The sequence below is a fragment of the Bombus bifarius genome, unplaced genomic scaffold, assembly GCF_011952205.1.
Source record: "Bombus bifarius isolate JDL3187 unplaced genomic scaffold, Bbif_JDL3187 scf7180000008000, whole genome shotgun sequence".
NCBI lineage: Eukaryota > Metazoa > Arthropoda > Insecta > Hymenoptera > Apidae > Bombus > Bombus bifarius.
The window spans coordinates 966,686-986,931 of NW_022884379.1; the positions used below are offsets into that span (position 1 = coordinate 966,686).

Here is a 20,246-nt window from a genome sequence, read left to right on the forward strand (position 1 = left end):
CGAGCGGTGTAATCCTTTATTCAGGTTTAATTCCCTGGAGAATTCGTAATTATCCTTTGTCCCTATCCCTCGTCAATGATTCAAAGTGTCCATTCATGCTTTCCACGAACTTGTAGGACATATATTGACGTTGCTTGACATCATGGAGCTAGAAGAGTTATGAAATGTGCTATAATTGACAATTTAAGATTTTAAATATTTAACATTTTAAGGAAAAAGAATCGAAACTTTATATTAAATGCAAATTTAAACGCTGTAAGTGGTAAAATCATTTAGTTTAACTTTTAAGGCTAGTGACCTAATACTTATGAATGGACGTGTATATCATTTATTAACCTAAATACGTTCTCAATTCTAAAAATCAAGGATTTATTATCATTTTCAAATTGATTAAATTCGATGACGTAATGGAACTTGATAATTAGCGAAAATTATCGCCAAATTAAAATTATGAAACGACGCTATAAATAATTTACGTGATCATCGGCGGGAATAAAAATCAGATAAGACTAACGAAGTGGCAGACAAGAATGTCGATGAAGCGTCTCATGCAAATTACCATGACATTTCATGAGAATCGTCCTTAACCTTTATCCTCGCTGACCGAAGCTCTAATAGAAAAATCGATATTAATCGACCTGAAAACGATTCACACTATTCACTCGATCATGGAATCGAAAGGACGAGGCCGTGTTTCGATAAAGTTTCAATTCGTTATTTATCTTCGTGTTTAACTTAACCGATTGCCGTGGCTCAATTCGATTTTCAGTTCTAGTTTCTTGTTATTCTTCTATCCACTTCTGCCTTGCCCTTCGTGAATTCTTTCAGAAACTGTTCTTCAATCTTTCTTCGATTACCCTCTAACTGGATGAAACTTTATCGGGCCGTGTGTCTTGTTTAAGGAGCGGCAAAACGCAGAACAGTAGCCTTGTTATCGTTTCTGGTACTTATATAGTCTTGTTTGATACCCCGTAGTTGAGAGGAAAGGAAAAGAAGAAGAAGAAAGCGGAAATAAATGATGAAATGGGAGAGAATAAAGTTGGCCTCATCTTGGCTTTGAAATCAAATAGCGAATACTGATAGAGTTTACAAGAGTAATCTTACAAAATGAGACTAAGAATGAAGAAAAAGGAGATTATGTATCTTTGATGAAAGAACTTTTCCTTATTCCATGACTAGTTAACGAAGAAAAATTCCCCATTTTAAGTGATACTATCCATCGTAATACTTCTACGGTAAAGCTTCATTTACTCGAACTTGTCGGGGAACAAAACAGTTTATATAATTGGAATTCATATAATACGAGCTGAGAAATCCTTCGCGTTATCCATTATATTTTATTCACCTAATAGAGGCTTGCGTTCAGTTAAATCGTTAAATAAAGTTTCGTTTCAATAAATAGAGTTCAGATAAATTGAGTTCCACTGTAATTTATTAACTATAACTTAATATAATTTTAACGTGACTCGACAAACAATTTATAATGCTTCGGTGCTCAAATTGAACCAATTTCGTTCACCTTGTTCCAGGTGAGGAACTGTGGATTGCTGGTGTAAGACCTCGGCCCCAGGAGTGGCCCGGGGGTTACCCTGGGGACCTTGGGCAAGTGTTTGTGCAAGGACGAAGCTGTTAAGAACGACGAAGGACACGGGAGGCGGAGGAGGAGGCCGCTATGAACGCCAGCGTCAACATCGAGAGGAACTCCTGGCGGCTGCCTCCCGACGAGACCGTCCAGGTCGCCGATCCCCGTTCAAAGTCAGCCCAGGTAAAAGAGGTAAATCGCTCCAGCAGTCCATCGTGCGTTTCCCCCCTCAGATATACGTTGTCGATTCGAGATCGTTCGAGATTCGTCGTAACGCAGCGAAAATTCGTCAGGTTTTCAACGCATGATTCTGTCTAGTGTCTCTTCACTTCTCTGACAATCACTGATCGTAGTTGTGGGAACTTCTATATGGGATCTGGCACCATAGACTAGTGCACAGGATGTAAAATACGTTGGTGTATAGTTTAAGGGATATTTTGGGTGAAATAAAAATGAGACGATCTTTGTAGATTTTGTGGGAATTTGTAAATAAATCTTTGTCAAGTACAGACAAACAAAACGTTCACGATTTATTGTTGTTGTTGTTATTGTATTTATTATTATGTCAATAGTTTCGATACATTAATCTTCCTGAGATCTTCGAATTTTTTATATCCTAGTTTTCAAGCGAGAAAAAGATTTTTAATCCTTAATCTTAGATTCTATCTTTAATCATACAATTTTATTTTTAGAAAGCTTGTTAAATCGCAACACGCAAGGCTTGAAAGTATCATGTATTGTCAATCGTCTCATTTTTGTTAGAACAAGTCCCTTAAACGTGTGTACAATGGAATTTTACATATATCTCGAATGTTTTGTCTTTCTTCCTCGTAATACCGTTAGCGATATCGCAGTTATAATGGTTGACTGGTAGCAATGGTACCTAGCCGAAAATATTTTATAGTAGCAGTCACGACTAACTTAATTGAAACGCATGCTAGTACGAGGATTTTGCATTTGAGGTGGAATGAGATCGATGGTTGTGAGTTAGAATACTGAGTAAGATAGAATTTTAGCTGTGTAGCGTGTGCCATACTGTTACGAACATTATACAGAGTACGCCTGTTATATACATATAAAGGTACACGTTAACATAATTTCAAGATAACATGACACAGTTCAGACAGTTTCCGCACAGAAAATTCATTGGCGCAACATCGCATCTGGTAGTCGTTAACATGACTGTTAAATTAACTTGTTGATCATTAACGAAACGGGAATAGCCGGCGAAATGCGTTGTCCCCTCGTTCGAATTGGACACCATTCTTAAATTAAAAATGAGTAGCTAGTGCAAATTAAAAATGACCGATTGCTGAGAATTTAGTCAATTAAACGATTTCAACATCTAAGAATTTGAAAATTGGAAATGCTACAAGCAGGCGTGAATTTGAACGTTTGGAAATTTCAACTTAAAACTTGGATGTTGAAAAGCTTAAAAGTTCAAACAGTTAAAGATCATAAAAAATTGTTGCTGTCTATTAAAATCCATTCTCTCGGCGAAAACCATTTACTCGAGATATTGTCGTGTTCAAAGCAGAAATTGCACGCATCCTTTTTTACGTTTCATTAACTGCGCTTTGTTTCGAGTACCTGCCTCCGGTTTACGAATGCTTCCCCATCCGAAATAAGGACTGGTATACCGTTTCCACACTGGCGGAGTGGTCTTCTTAAGCAGCGATCTTTGAATTAACGAAACAATTAATGGAAAGGAGCGTGAATGAACGAGTTCGTAAAGTCGTCGTTTTTCACAGTAGCAACTAGTGAATTTTCCACAAAGACGAGCTCCAAGTGCTACTGGGAATTAAGAATTTAAGCAAAAGAGTTATAAACTTTTCGTCCACAAGAACACTGATCGTATTTCTTATGTTCACTTCAGTTTACGTCTCTCTTACACCTCTATAAACGATCATATGCTTTCAACAATAAACGGAAGATTGCTATCTTCTCCAATATCAACAACGAATGATTTCTGCTTGACAAAAATTCTAGTAGTAATTGATGCGTGACTTGTACATCTCTATAAATCTGACTACTTGAGATGATCCTGATGATTAACAAGAAAATGTTTTAAACAGAATTTCACTGACATAAAAAAGACTTTCAAAAACATCATATAAAAACATCATATAGTTTCATATAGAAACAGCAGTAGTTTTGTATTTTTATATCTTTCTGATCATATTCCAACGAAATGCTAATCAGATTGAACAGCATTCGACTCGAGCCATTTATCATCGATTAATCAAACTCGCAAATACGAAAAGCGTCGAACGTCTTCGATTGGCGTGGATTCGATAAAAAGTTCCGGCAGATTTAGAAGGCGACGTTGGAGGTCGACGAAAGAGAGAGAGAGAGGCACGTGACTAATTACGTAGCACGAGACGAATCGGAGAGAAGAAGAGGATAGTCGAGAAACGGGTATTCATTATGCAAAGCTGGCTACTAGCTTCGCTCCCTTTGTTTCCTCAGCTCTCGTCAACGGCCACGCGGGAATTGACTGTTGGGAGGACTCGCGACTAACCGTCCTATCGTGTCAACTAAACGCCATGTTGCCAACCGAGGACACCTTTGAGGAGCCCTTGAGAAAGTTAATTATGCAAAGAATGCGAGAGAACAGCGTGGAGCGTTCGCCGAGAAACGACCCCAGCCGCGCCATCTCGAGATGGAAAACTAGCGCGTTTGAAGGAAATCTAGCCGACTGCGAGCTGCAGATAACTGGCGACCGATTTCCCCTCGCATAATTCACCGGTAACCGAGTATCCTCGGGGCTCTCTCTGCGTTTATCATTCGCATTCTTCAGAAACTCTCGAGTTTTCGTCGGCTGATTGCTTCTTCGGTCCGATTGAAATTTCGCTGGATGATGAGGGCTGTTCTCGGGGAAAACGAAGGTAAATATAACTGGAGGAAATTGAGAAATAATTATCGACCAGCGAAAGACCAAAGATATCGAAGTTTCGAGAGTTTCCTGGCGAGGTAGGAGCGCGGCGCTATGGTATGCGTGTACAGTATTGAGCAAAAGTTCCGGGATGCTTGATATATTTAGAATAGGAAAGAACAAACGTTGGAATTGTTACGTTGTAGAAAATTCGTTCACACTTTCTTTAACCCTCGAATGCGTGATTTCTCCAAATATAACAAGAGATTTTAGTATTGCCAATTTAAAAATGCATTCAAGTATTTTGTATCTTTATTTGGTAAAAATTTTTGTGCCAAATAGCGAAAAGATACGTGGAAGATATATAGACACATATATTAAAATCGTAAATTAATTATTATAATAATTATAATATACTTCTCTGTTGATTAATCAAGCTTGAAGATACGATAACGTAATATATGATAGCGTAATTTGTAAAATATTTTGACTTCGTATCGTTTTAAATATGCTATATGTTATATGACGAATGCTAAATTTATTTTAGCAAAAATTACATTCAAATAAGCATACAGTGACTTATGGATGGTAATACATATGCGCCATTCCACAGCGGTCTTTCACTTCTCGAGTCTGACTCGCGCGAGCCTATACTACTCGAACGATGGCTGGCTTGTGTGCTATACACTCGTGCCGCGGCTAAGTGGCAATCGACGTTTATTAACCGATCAGCGGGTTGGTTACACGGGTACAGTCGATCGATTGAAAAACGCTGATTGCCGGTTACTAGATACACGCGTAATACACGAAGTCGAGGGCTTTCACCAACTTGCGGATCGTCGATTAACGAACAATTAATTCAGTCATCTGCGAAATTGCCCAGAGAATAGCCGGAGATTCGAAAACACGATATTACCAGGTGTATCGACAAATTGTTTATCTTTCAAGCCTTTTTTTATCTTTCTAAGTTTTATTGTTGTCTTTTTACGGCGAGTGGTGGCTAGGTACAGAGAGAATGTTATTGAGCTAGCTTCAAAGAGACATTCCTGGCGTACCACTTACGAACCGTCGATAAACGAACTATTAATTCGGTCACTAGCAGAACAGCTAGGTCAAAGACTCGAAAATACGATAACAGTATTTATAAATTTACGTAGCTTTATTACATACAGTTTTATCGTTTTTATTGCTTGCATTTCACGGTGAATGACAAGTAATGGAGTCAATGCTAAATTTGCTTAAAATATGAGGGCAGAGATTCGACAGTACAATAACAATAAAAGTATCTATAAATTAACGTAGTTTATAGCTTCACTGTGCTTTATCCATAGCGAGTAACGTCTATGGACCGAGAGAATGTCATCGTGCGTGCTTCAAAGAGGCATTCTTGGCGTAACCTTAAAAGGAGAAGTTTGGAAATAGTTTACGCGATGTCGTAGAAAATCCCACAGATCCTATGGACCTGTATATAACTCTCTCTCTCTTTCTCCCTCTCTCTCTCTCTCTCTCTTTCTCCGATACCACTATTTATAAATCGAACTCTGGTAAATATTACGTGTGCGCGTATGTACGTACAGTTATAATTCCCTAGGAACGGCGAGGCGCGGAGAAAGCGGCACTGGAATTCCGGATCGATAGAACTGAAGCCTTCAGCGGGAAAATCTAAATTTATACCGACTGTTGGAATACAACTGCGTGTTTGGATAACATTTACATACCGCGCGACGTTGTCGCGCGACGGGAGCAACGGGCTCGAGCGAATTTTCAGACGCATGCAGATTTATTCATGAAAGACCACGTTGCAGGACTGTGTCGTCAACTATCCCTATAACTGGCAGGAACTCAGCGGTCAAATAATTTTCATCGCCTTCCGGTATCCGGAATTGTTTTATATAACACGTTATATATATATATATATATACATCTACTTGAGTTGGAGAAATTTGCGTGGGAAATATATGAGATTATCGCAGCCATCCTATTATCGCCGTTGCTTGTTAAGCGAGTTAACGTTCGACGCTGTGAAATAGCAATTTCATGGTTCTCGTTTCTTGTGTATATTACGAACAAGTACATTAGGCAGAAACGATATAATGTGGGTGTAAAATCCGTTAGGTACTAAAGCTTATGCGTTTTGAGAGATGAAGCGTGTAATACGAGATATTTTTGGGGCGTAATAAACTCGGTAATTATTCATACAAGTAATTATTCAGATTACCGATTATTTTCCAAGTTTCTCTATTTGATTCCAATTGATTTTTGATTTAGGTCACATTTCAATAAGAAGAGCAGTCGACTCTTTTCAAAGTCACCAATTGTCTTGTCCATCTAACCTTTTTAATAAATTCTGAATATTAAATGAATGTTTATTAGTGCACGCTAGTGAACATTTCTCGATATCATTTCCATTCTACCATCAAATATTCCATCATATTCCGGTCCAATAGACCACAATCGTCGAGGTTGCACTTTCGAGTTCAGAAATTCTCATTATCTGGAAACAGACGTGGTCGTGAAATGAAATGACGCGGCTCCTCGGAGGAAGTTTGGTGCGATGATCGGCAGGGAAAAGTGAGACCCGATGGCAAAGGTCGCCGTTTCGCGAGATTGCATCGTGCTCGTTAATGAATCGTCGCGATAACGTCGCTGCCGATCGTTAAACGCGTCGTTGTTGGGCGCGAATCGCCAGCATCGCACCGAAAAGGACTCGAAAAGCTTCCAGCTGTCAACTACGACCAATTATGAGAGCGAGCGTGTTTCTCGACGGTTCAGCTCCTCTCTCAAAAGGATTTTCCTGTCGACTCTTCTGTGCAGTTCGGTGCATGGCTAAATTGCACCCTCGGTGGACTCCTTCCAGGCATTATATCGATATACCTCGATATTTCTTCCACCTGAAGCTGTCTTTGCTTTTAAACACGTGGAAGGGGTGGCGACGTCTGACTCTAGTCGATTCGTTTTCCTCGCGAATTTTTTGTTGAACAAAAGTACTTTTCTGACAATATCTTATTCTTTTAAAGAAAATATGATAGGCGAAGGAACAACACGTTGAAACTTGTACACATTGACGTAAAAATATCAGGTGACTTTTCATAATCAGTAAAAAATTCTTAAAATCGTTTGATTACTATGTTATTTAAGCTCGTAGGGCATAAAGAGATCATATGTTCAACATTGCAATTATAATCTCATCAATTATGTATATGCTGGCTACAAAAAGTATTTTCACGTGATTGTGCCTACTAATTAATTAAGCCCAAGTATCTCAAATTACATATTACTATTATACATAATTACTATACATATAATTATTTAGCATAATTGTTGATTCATTATTTTTCTAATAATGAAAACATCCAAATACCTTTAACACTACCAAACAAAAATTAATGTATATACTTCCAACTAAAAAATATCGATTTACTTGATAATTTCTTTACAAATTTTCCTAAATACGGGCCACCACTTTAATCCCCTTCTTAAAAGAATTTCGCATCCAGGCGAAAAACCTTTTCACGCGACAAGCTTCGAAATATGCTCGCCTTCACACAGGTCACCGCTAGGCTACAAAATGACACGGGCCAACTACCTGTTTCACGGTTGTAAGAGCTATCCACGAAACTGGGAACTCGTAGTTTGAGAGGATGGGGCACCGCGGAACTAGCGAATAACACGATGGTGGCTGTGGAGGGCGAGAAAGCGAGCATGCATAGAGAAACGCGGAATCAACTTGAAATCGCCATTCAGTATGCGGGTGAGGTCGAGGCCTCTTTGAAACAGTATGCGTGCGGCTCACTATGCCCATTACACAGCCTCGGGGAACTGAGCATACTGAAAGCAACAATTGCTCCGCTTGACCCTTTAATCGTCCGTGTTGCGTGTTATCTAAAGAACTCTCTGATAAGAAGTCTCCGTGGGAACTACTTTGAGAAGCCTCGTAGAATAATTAACCTGTGCCTGACAAATGCCAGATTGTTGTAAGAAACATCCATGTGATTTTGACGAATGATGACATTTTAGATGAATAAATTATAAAATTGTTCAGCAAATTCATAGCGAAAGTTTATTAGCGAATCAAATTGGAATTAAATCTTTTGTCATGTATCTTTTTAATAACGAATTCTTTCAAATAACTTTCACAAATACTTGGAATATTTCAGTTTTTGTCCATATCCTTCGAATAAGCTTCAGATCTTTGTTAGAGAATTGTCGACAACGGAAAATGAAAAAGAAAACACTTTTTTCATGACGACTGTTCATTTGGTACAGACGGGAGCAACAGTGCTGCCCTCTGTTTGGTCGATATCGCCTCTTCGCGTTTCTTCGCGACATCATCCTCGCGATAATCTGGACGTATTAATCAGCTGGTGAAAATCGGGCCACGAAACGGTGGCTGAAGATGGATCAAATTAGAAATCCTTCTAAGTTTAAATTATTCGATAGTTATATCGGACGGCGACGAAATGGACTGATAGTACGTTCCGTGTCGCGCCAATTTTGTGTGATTTGTCGTCCAGGGTATATGAATCATAGGTTATGTTTGCTATACGAATTGGATAAATTATGCTTCATAATGGCTATAATATCTCAAAAATTACTATTCTATGGAAAAATACCTGATGTATAAAATAATTCGATGTACTTTGTAACTACATATAATATGTACAGTGGCTCGCATTAATATTAATATTATTTAGTCATATCACTTGTTATACAAAAAACCATATCCATTAAATAAATCAAATTTATATTTCTATTAACTACAACTGTCGCGCTACATTAAAAAACAATTAATTCGATAGCGCTATTATGAACAAATATCTAGAGTGATAATTTCTCGAAAACCGTGGTGTTCGAATATTGATGCAAATCAATAGATTTTATAATTTCCTTTTATTTCATCTTTCTGAAATAGAAAATCCAGCACGGATCAGTTGTGATCCACGTGATACGGAACGTGCTTGAAGCCAGATAAATATTCGACGAACCATTTTATTTTCTCGTGTCTGATCGATACTCTGATACAAGAACACAGTAATGAAACGATAAAATTAAAAGAAGGAGGCAAATCTTCTCCACCTGGATTTTAAGTGAAACAGAGACGACAGATGAAACGACACGTCCGTTCGATTATCGACCCCTTTCGGCGAGTGCTCTCCTGACCCCTGAAGGGTCAGCCGCGCGAGAGGAGAATCGGCATATGTTACCCCTTTGAGCTTTCTGGCTCGGGCGAAAAGAGACGGGCGACCGGAGAAGGGTCTCTCTTCAAGCGGCGAAAAGGCACGCCAGTTAGACATTGTCTTTCGGCCTGAACGGTGCTGATCTAAGTCGCGAGAGTCCCACGATGAAAGCTTGCGCACGGCTACATGGAACGCTGGTGAGCTAATCTCACGTATTTTTCACGGATTCGTTTCGCTTGAACCTTCTCGATCCTCCGAGCACGTAGCTTAAATTTCCAGAGTTAGAGATTTTCTCAACTAAATTGTAGAAATCAGTGGGCTCTTAGCTGTATCCGGTCCATAAATTCATTTTCCTTCTATATACACTAGACATATACAACATTTGTAACGAAAGTATTTGCATATTCATAGAAATTTATATACTAAGAGAGACACGAAACCTAATCCAATCCAAAGAATTTAGGCCTTCCAGTAATAAATTACAAATTCATGAAGTATTGCGAGAAACTAACGGCGTATGGTTGATGTTGGAAAATTTAACAAAAAGACAGCCTTGGTAAAACGTAACTGGTTATAGGTATTGGATTTCAAAATTGTTCTTATATGAAAAACGAAAAAATATTCAAAGACTTATTATTCCTTTTTGTGGTCTTCGTACAAAGATAATTTATTCTGAATATAATACATAAATTTGCGATATTATAATATCAAAGTATAATTAAGGTGATTGGGTTTTGGTATACCCGGTGAACTCCAATTTTAAAGCTATAATACCAATATCGAATCAGCCTATATTTTACTGCTCGTTCGTCCAAAATCCCGCTGATTAAGCGAAACCGTGACGTAACCATCTGGGACATCAATATTGCTGGCGGTTTCATCGACCGGGTATCCACTCGTGTATCGATCGGATCTGCCAACGATCCCTGCGATTCATCAGCAAGCTCAAAGAGGCGCGTTACTGTCAACGATTTCCACTACACGAGCTACCGCGTGTGTATATAATTTATAACACGTTAAGAGAGGTACGGCGAGGGACAAAGAGAACACTGAGGTGTGGAGGGCAATGAGCCAGAAAGTCTGGCAGAAAGATTCTTCTCAGTCGATGCTGGTTGCTCGGTGACGAAGGATTATACTCGTTCGATACTCGCGAATATAATACTAATCAGCGACGATATCCTAGTCGTGTAAGAATGAAGCATTACGTGCACGAAATCGTCAGTATCGGTGAAACGTTGCGTTGATCCGTGCTATTTCTGGAAGCTAGTGCTGAACTAGAGGAACAACGATGGCCAATACGCCGCTCAATCTGTCGGAAGATAAGCAAGCAACTTCGTCTTAAATCACTTTTACGCTTTTCATGTTTGAATTTTCACGATTTTCGTTATATATGTTTATTTTTAGTAGTTATAATTATCTCACAATGCGCAGTACCTTATTCTCGTTTCATCACACTTTATTTTATCCTACGACATTCGCCATGTTTTTATTCAGCCTTCTAACATTGCAGTAATCCACGAAAGTATACCAATACTTATAGAAACCTTTCGTCGCTATATTGTACGTGTTATAAGAAACATTAAAAAATTTCATTTGCGCTGTAATGAAACGTCTGTTTACCAGACTGATATTGCTATATCAGAAAAAAATTTTTACGCTGAATATTTAAATACGTTCGTGAACCACCGTATCCACTTACCTATCACAATTTTCACGTTTTACTCGAAAAATAGTTTCACTAAAGGACTTTTAACGTGAACTCAAAGTTTCATAAGATTTTGAATGGAAGTGTCTATTCTGAATTTGATTTCGTTGTACGAGAATTGGGAATGCTGACAATACATAGACCGTCCAAGATTCTCTGCTATTGCTCAATTGTCGGATTTACGAGTGTTTTGGCAGTAACTGCACCCTTATCTCGTTAACACCGCCCACGCTCGTACGATATTACTGTACAATGTTCGTCACACTAATGCGTCCCGACGGCTCGACTTTCAGCTACGAATTATTCGTTATCGAAGATAATTTGCTTACTTTGTCTCGTGATGGATCATCAATGTCTGGTACAAGTTTGGTGGTGATTTAGAGAATTCCATTTTCTGGAACAAAATTTCAGCTATTATCTTATTAAATGATTAACTCACTAATGAATTTCATGTGAAGGTCGTAGGTGAACGAAATCTAAGTTAGATTTCTCATTTTTCATAGAAGAGCGGTTTTAAAATTCAATAAGCTCTACAGTAAAAGATGTGAAAAACCGGGTAGCCTCAGATAGTTGGGCAATACTTTCGATTAGTTTCGTAAGCAACATCTTTACAGTCTGGCTAATAACTTTTTAATTGAAATGCTTGGGTTTAACGGTCGTAAAAATATAGGAGCATTCAAATAAAGTCGTCGCTAAGCGAGCAGCCTGCTCGTCAACGCTACGTACAAATTTAACTACAGAAATCTATAAATGTTGGCCCGTGAAGCTTACTTTATTACCGAATCAGTATGGGTCAGTATTTTCTCAAGTGTTCCACGAGCATTCTTGAATGTACTATAACAGCATTCTGAATCTTCGAAGTTCTTGTCCGAGGATAACGAGCGTTGTTCAATTAGTAGCAACAACTTTTCCACTACAATGGCCAGCCCTTCGCGAAACCGAATCGGCCAGACAGAAGAAACTCCCGACGATTTCTTCTTAATATCAAGCTGTCTTCGATTAATTACCAGTCAAGAAATGCTTAGAACACGAAACATATTTCCCGTGAATTCGAAGCGGGACGTGGCTCGTGAAAGTACTTGAAGCTTTTTCTGAATATATTGGATACGTTGTATAAAGCATTTTGAAATATCATGAAATGAGACACGGCTATCATGATTATATTAAATGATAAAACTTAAAATGCCAGTTTTCTTCACAGCGTATTTATTTAAAAAAATAAACTATGTCGTGAAATAATATTCTGTGACGAGTCTGATAAAATATCAATCTTTCTACTTATAGCGTTGTAATTAAATAACGCATTGCTAAAAATAAACAAGTGTCTATATACTTTTGAGTGGTTACGAATGTTCGAATCGATAAAGAATTTCGTAACATTTTATAGGAGATTATGTACGCCCATAATCTTTTGGAATCTTTTGAAATCTTTTGGAATCCGACAAAGCTGTGGTTGGGTACTCCGTGACCTGATATTCTCGCGATCATATCGGTCTAGCCAATAAAACGTAAGGTTTATCTTCGCGAAATTTTCCGCCCATCCTTTCATTTAGCCGTCAATGAAATCCAACAGAAAGAAAGATTGGCCTGACTTATCTCCTCGCCACCTTCCTCCTATTTTGTCGTTCTTGCACAACTTAGTTTCTAGTAGAGACGTTTCGTTTGCAACGAACTGACAATGAACGTTCAATTACATTTTTACAATTGTTACAATTGTTTTTACAATTGTTGTATGTTAGATCCTTGAACGAGTGCTCTGCTAATTATAAAATGGAACGTATGTGCTAATTATGTCAAGTAAAGAAAAATTAGAAATTTAATGAATATCCTACATAAAACAAATATTTCAGTCGAGTGAATATTTCAAAAATAATGCAACGGTACAAGATTTGCTTACGCTAAAATATACAATATAAGCTTCAAAGAAGATTGCACAACAGAACCTCAAACCACCATACAACGTACCTTTACCTCCATACCCAACGAACCTTTCTCTATCCCTGGTGCAAACAACCGATCACCACGACCTCTTGACACAGAGACGAACATTATAACCCTACGACGGAGGCAAAATCCATTGCATTTCCTTCGCTACATATACTTCGGTGGAGCCAGGATCTCCCATTTATCTTTATCGAGGGAAAGGGTATCCAAGTATTCTCTTCGCTAAAAATAGAGAAAGAAAAATAGTAAACCACCAACAAGGGAATCGATAGTGCTACTATTCACCAAAAAGAGCCGGTTTGATTGGCGCAATAATTAGTTCGATTAGGTACTTTAGTCCTGAATTCAATCAAGCGTCACAGAATCCTTGATACCTTTGTCTTCATATGTCTGGCCTCATCCATCAAAACACTTCTATCGTTTTGATCGTATAAATCGATATGAAATGCAATGATGGATTTAAATTGTCAAAAGAAATTAATCGACCAGAATTATGTGCTCCTGATAACGACTTAAAATACATAGCACAAATATTAAGAAGTTAAAATAACGAATTAAGATTTATATATCGCTAAATCGAAAGTAGCAATGACAAATTTCATAATTATATTTTGTTTGTTACATATGCAAGATTATATTACCACCAATCATACAATGAAGAAATATTAAAATAGAAATTTTATCAATAAAATTATATATACTAATTATTATTTTTCTATATTCATTTATATTCATATCATTTAATTTAATATAAATTTTAATTTAATCCTTAAATTTACAATTTAAAATTTTCACTTAAACTATATTAAATTTAATATTAAAAATAATAATATTAAAAGAATTTTTAATCTCCATAAATAAATTTACAATTTATGTTTTTCTCAGATATAATACTTTAAGATTTTAAGTTAATTAAAACTATTAATCTTCAAAATTAATTATATATGTCGGAGATGAAAGGACACCGGAGCCTTCCCTCTGGAACTTCGGGAAAATCCGTAAAATTGTAATTGAAGTTTACAGTCGTAATTAAACAATTTGCCGTCATTCTGCCCAATTGTAGTTGTTTGCGATTTGTGATAATAAACTTGGACTCAAGGCGACCATCAGTCGCCGAACGTAGCCGCGGTCAACGGGGCGGGCGCTTCGCCTAACAAAGGTGTGGAGTTATAGGATGACCCTCATTAAAAGAAATACCAATAGAGGTACTCGACAGTAAAACATTCCAACGGTTCCTTCGGACAATGAATACCTGATGTTGAGGCACGTACACAGCACAAGTCCAGTTAGCCCGAGGACCCGCTATAAAATCTGTATTTTTCCGCCAATTAAGATTTTCCAAACGGACAGACAGTCTTTGTCCCAAATTGACCAATTGACAGCGGCGTCAATTTCCCTTACTTTCGGAACGAGGGCTATACTCGACGAATCCGATGATCTCGTGTCCTTAGACACACCCCATCATAGTTTTCCTCTGTGGCATCATTGGGACGAAAATTCTTTCTTTCTTGAGATCCCACCGACGAAGGGAGCAGCGCCTGACGATCAGTGAGTTTGAGTTAGAACAAGTATATCTTTCATCCCGTTGACCGTGGATTCGTCATCGAACCTAAGACCAACGTCACTAACATCGCAAGTGCCCAACCACCGCTGTTGATTGTCGAATCGGTAGTGTCCATACTCGTAGCATCAGGCCGTATCTTCGTTATCACACAACGATGGCCAACTCCAAGGGAGGTCTATCAAACGCCCACAACCCTGTTCCTGACTCTTCTCCGACATATATTTAAATCTCATAAATCTTAATAAAAAAATGATTAATATCTACTAATCATAAAAATTTTGTTTGTTATATATGCAAGATTATATTACCAACAATCGTGCAATGAAGATGAATTACAATAAACATAACACAAATATATCAGCTCAATAGGATCGGAAATGATTAATTCTTCGTTTGACCAATCTTTCTCAGAGAATATCGAAAGAGCTCGAAGTTGGTTCGACTCGGAAAAGTTTCGTCGCCTGAAGGAGATTGAAAATGCGCGCATTATTTCCATTGGGAACGCGGTACCGTTGTAAACATGTAAATATCGCGGTTGCAAAGCTCGTGAGTAACGACGACTCACTACAAGTGTTCGCTTCTACTCATTTCTCGCCGCGCGACATTAGCGTCTGACATTATTCACCGGAGAGACGAAAGCTGGCGCAGGTGAACGCAAGTTTTCCAACGGTGAATTTTACAAAATTCCCAGCTTTGCTGATGGACGACAGAGCATTCAACTCAGTGGGTATTTTCGATGAATAGAAATTGAATTTTGGGTGGCCACATTTTGAGGAAACCAGATAGAAAATAAAAAATTTGGAATAAGTTAGAAAGATTTAGATTACATACTGAGTTGAATAGTGTTTGTTTTTAGTTTTCTAGGGCAAAATTTCCTAGGATAGATCTGATGGAAGCATAGTGATGTACCACGTGATGACGTAAAGGCGAGTCGAAGAATGATATTCGTTACGAAATCGTACACACATTTCGCGGTTTCCCAGAATCCCGAAGGTCGACGTTGAACAGTTCTCGAGACTCAAAAAAAAAAAAGATGCGAATAGATTGTCGAAAATCTATAGTAGATCAAAATTAGTATCTTTCGGTTAATAGTAACGGCGATAGCTTAAGTTTTAGCTTATTTGGCTTTAGTTTTTTGACTCATTCAGAAGCAATATTGATCATAAATTAATCCATAGATTGACAAGTAGAGAAACGTAACAATTTTACAAGTTTACAATTTTACCCACGAAATTCGATTTAGCTTTCATTATGTATACAATATTTACGAAAAGTTTCGCATTCACGAAACCATTTTTTGAAGCATTCGAAGAATGAATCAATAATCCACGGCTCATAAAACAGCTAGAAACGGTGAAAATCACAGTGATGCATTTCGTTGTTTCCTCGTTTGCTAAAGATAACAAACCGAACGGGAGACTAGGCATTCATTATCGAAGAAACCATGACGAGCACTGTAATTGCAGAGCAATTATTCGGCAACAGAACAGAACAATTCTTCACCAACGAGGCTCGAGGCTATGCTTCGAAACGTTCGACCGCGACTATTATCTCTATGGTCGATTAATTCCAATCCGGCGATACGTCAATCGACGCGAGAGTTGTGTTCACTTTCCGTCGTTGCATTCGCAAAACAACGCAATAGCATAATCCAGACGCAACCCTCTGTGGCAGACATTTCTTCGCGAAGGTTCCAATTTCCAGCCGTCCCCGCATAGTAAAGGGTCGCATTGCTGCTGGAATATAAAAGCAGAAGTCGCTCCAGGGAGTCGGCATTTCATATAGAAAACGTTAAATCCCTTGGAAGACCGTGCGCCATTTCTCGACGTGTATCGAGAATCGATGCACGACGAGAAGAAAAACGTGATACGTGAATACGTGCACGTAGCCAGGAATTAACAGTTTAAGGGGGTATGCTCGGGTTTAATTATTATTTTTTACACTCACGTCTGGTCTTTTTGCTGAGAAACTGTTAGACATTTCAGCATTAGCCTTTTTATACGTGTTTATCTATAAATATTTACCATTATTTTTGAATAATGATAATCAAAATTAAGTAAATTATACGTAATTGCGTATGAATTTGTTTTATTGACTAACGTAATTCCAAACAGTCAAAGATCGTGTGTTGTCGTTCATCTCCTACGAGAAATATTTTTGAACCAAGTGATTGAGAATTTGAAGAGGTATCACGATCGAGGATGAAAAAAATTTGACTCGATTGTGTAAGATTGATTTTCAAGGAAAGGAGATTCACTTGAATTCCTCGAGGACCATGTATATACTAGACGAAGCCAGCACGTTTCAGCGTCCCCGAATCTTCAAGAGTGGACAGCGTTCAAACGAGAATGCTATCTGAATAACAGAACTGATAAAGTATGAATTATTCTTAAATCAGTTCTATCTTTTATCTATGAAGACGGGATAACGTGCTTATCCTTATTCTTGAAGAAGGATAATGCCCTATTCGGATTCAAATTTATTCGCGAAGGAAGGTTTATGGTTTCTCATTCCAGTCTGTTTATACCCACTCTTTCCATGAATGCTTTTTTCTTATCTTTCAAGTATCATTTTCAACATCTTTTATTATAAAAGCACGAAATCAACGATTCTTTCTGAATTATAATTCGCAGTACTTAATAACTCAGCACTACTATAGATCTTTATTTTGTATGTTTTACATATTTTTGAAAAAACTTTTATTTTTATCATTTTTTTTATATCGTAGGATTTAAAAGTACAATTCTTGGACTTCGAGGCATTATAAATGTAGAAGACCTCCCAAAATTTATATTTCTATATTGAAGATAAAATAGAATACCCTGTAGTTCAATCTATTGAGAGGAATTCTCCGAACCCTATGTTGCCACTTTATCCCGAATGCAGTAGATTTTGTACTGTTTTCCGTAAAATAGGAAATAAAATACACAGAATAGCTGCGACAGGCGACTGAATTAAATTTCAGAGAAGGCACAACCTAAAACTAGATTCCAAATATAAGACACAGCAAGCTTCGAATGCAAATGATTAAATTAACAGACTCAATAATTTTTTGTATTGATAGCAAACCGCGATCAAGTGAAAAGTAATCAAATGAACTTGGCAACGATAATCGCATTTGTAAAAAAAAAAAAAATACATCAGCAATCTTGTTGTTTCTAAAATCTAAATGCCACTTATATATATATATATATATTTCTAAAAATTGTGCATCAATATTGCCATCGATATCCATTGGAAAAATCGCGATCAAACATGGAATTATCACATTATCGGTGGCACTTCACAAGCGGATCGTTCGACATAGCTATGTCGCTGAAAATACATTTATTATCTCTCGAAGCATAAGGATCTGTAGAAGATGCGAGAAGAAACTCTGTGAGAAGAGTGGCATAGCAACTCTGGCGGATATTTTCTTACCGCGAACGTACTACCGTGGTACAGGGAATATTATATTTTGCTCGCGCGCGCCCTACGCGCGTCTTTCGTATTCGCCGCGCCCCGTATCATACTAATACCATCGTGGCAGTGTTGTAACACTGCTATTTTACTATTCTGAAAAGCGTCGTCGTGCGGGACGTGTTTACCGGCAAGTTCTGAACACGTTTCCGCGCATGGTGTCGCTTGCTCGCGCGAATATTCTTCCCTAAAATGCATCCACGACGAAGCATTCTAATATTTTCTTTACTGGATCCTTGAGATTTGACATTATATCGCTCGGTTATTCATTTCGATAAACAGTTGATAGTGTATAATAATTTTATTTTAATACATAATTTGTACATTAAATAACACACGAAGTGACAAAGAAAGATACATCGATTGTCGCTAAGTTTACTCTGTACGAAGATAGCAGTGGATTTTTCCAGCATGAATGGAAATTTTGTTAGAAACTAATAACGTGCAAGTACCGCAGTTACCCTGATATAACGAGATCATAAATTCAAGCATCGGATAACGGCATTGATTGATGCAATGACATATGACTGTGCATGCAATATTTTATCTTTTTGAACGCTAGCTGAGCTTGAGCTAAAGCATACTTCATAAGATTCGAACTAAAATTAGATTGACATCAATTCATTTGTCAAGATGCTGCAATGGTATAAACGCCAGTGTCGTACCAAATTATTAATGAATGTAGTTTATTTCTTAATATTACGTCAATCATATTTTTAATCTGGCACGCTTTATCGTAATGAAACTTGGAGCTTGAAAAATCTCCAGAAATCCGCTTTTTAACACTGGTAGAAATTCTGAGAATTCTGAGCGAAATTCTGAGAAAAATTCTACGGCGAAAAGAAAGCAAAAATAATATAAGGACACTAAAAAGAAGATTAAGTCTAGCAATAAAAAATTACGCGAGGGTGTAAAAATAATAGAATTTTAGCAATAAAAAGAGATAACGGTAAAGGAACACTACCTATCTATAAATACAAATACGAAGAAAGTGTTCCGACAATAATAGACGCAAATCAGAAACACAAAAAAAGACATTTTAGAGCAACGAAATTTCAGCACTAAAGAAGCAAGCAGTATAAGGAATCAAAACAAGGAGTTGCAGTAATAAAAGAAGCACGAGGGCACTAAGCAAATATTTGAGCAATAAAAGGAAAGCAGTGCACAAGGGCATCTAAAAATGGAATGCCAACAATAATAATGATATTATAGGAGCGCACAGGAATAGGAAGTTCCAACAAAACAAGAATAGGGGAAATTCCAACAAAAAAGCACAATATAAGGAAGTTAAAGGAAATATCGATACTAGGACAAATGATACTACGTGTGTAACAAACATACGATAATACCACGATACAAGGAAAGGTGAATTTTCTTGAGGTGAATTTTCTTGAAGTGAATTTCCATAAAATGATGACACTTCAATTCTTCGATAGAAACTACATAACTTTCGCATGTTTAATCTGCAAAAGTAGAAGCAAGATGTGTTCTTATTACCATTTTTCTTACTCTACCCTAATGCGCATATGTGTGTATATTGAATATTTTTTATGTATGCACACATGTATGAGTATGTATTTGAATACTTTTCATGTTGCAAAATTTACGAGTATCCATAATGCTTGAAACGCAGTAGCAAATGGACACTCGTGGCATTGCTCTTTCACTAAAAAGTGGAGCATTGGCGAGGAACCGATGCTCATATTCAATCTTCCTCGTCATAACTGCGAACAGAGCTGGTTCTTGAATTACATATACCGAAATCGCGAATAAAATTCGTTCTTAGTTCGATAGTATCGAAACCTGAATTCTCGTAACCATCTAGAGGTGCTATTATATCCTCGAACATCCCCTTTTCGCACTCTTGTTGAATAATCGAACAAATTTCAAATCGTAAACACGGATACTCTAATAAATTCCGAATATATGAGAGCAACGTA

The 20,246-nt window shown here is 37.5% G+C and overlaps 1 protein-coding gene across 4 annotated transcripts in view; it reads left to right on the forward strand.

The window, feature by feature from the left end:
- The window catches only part of LOC117206226 (dipeptidyl aminopeptidase-like protein 6), a 118,323-nt gene that overhangs the window by 81,146 nt on the left and 16,931 nt on the right, over nucleotides 1-20,246 (forward strand). The window contains exon 2 of one of the 4 annotated variants that reach the window (XM_033445368.1): nucleotides 1,530-1,765. In XM_033445368.1, the coding sequence (XP_033301259.1) occupies nucleotides 1,673-1,765 (93 nt within the window). In that variant the 5' untranslated portion in view covers nucleotides 1,530-1,672. Of the gene's footprint in view, nucleotides 1-1,529; nucleotides 1,775-9,336; nucleotides 9,832-10,725; nucleotides 10,954-20,246 lie in introns of those variants that run through there. The other 3 variants (XM_033445366.1, XM_033445370.1, XM_033445369.1) reach the window with 3 other exon arrangements.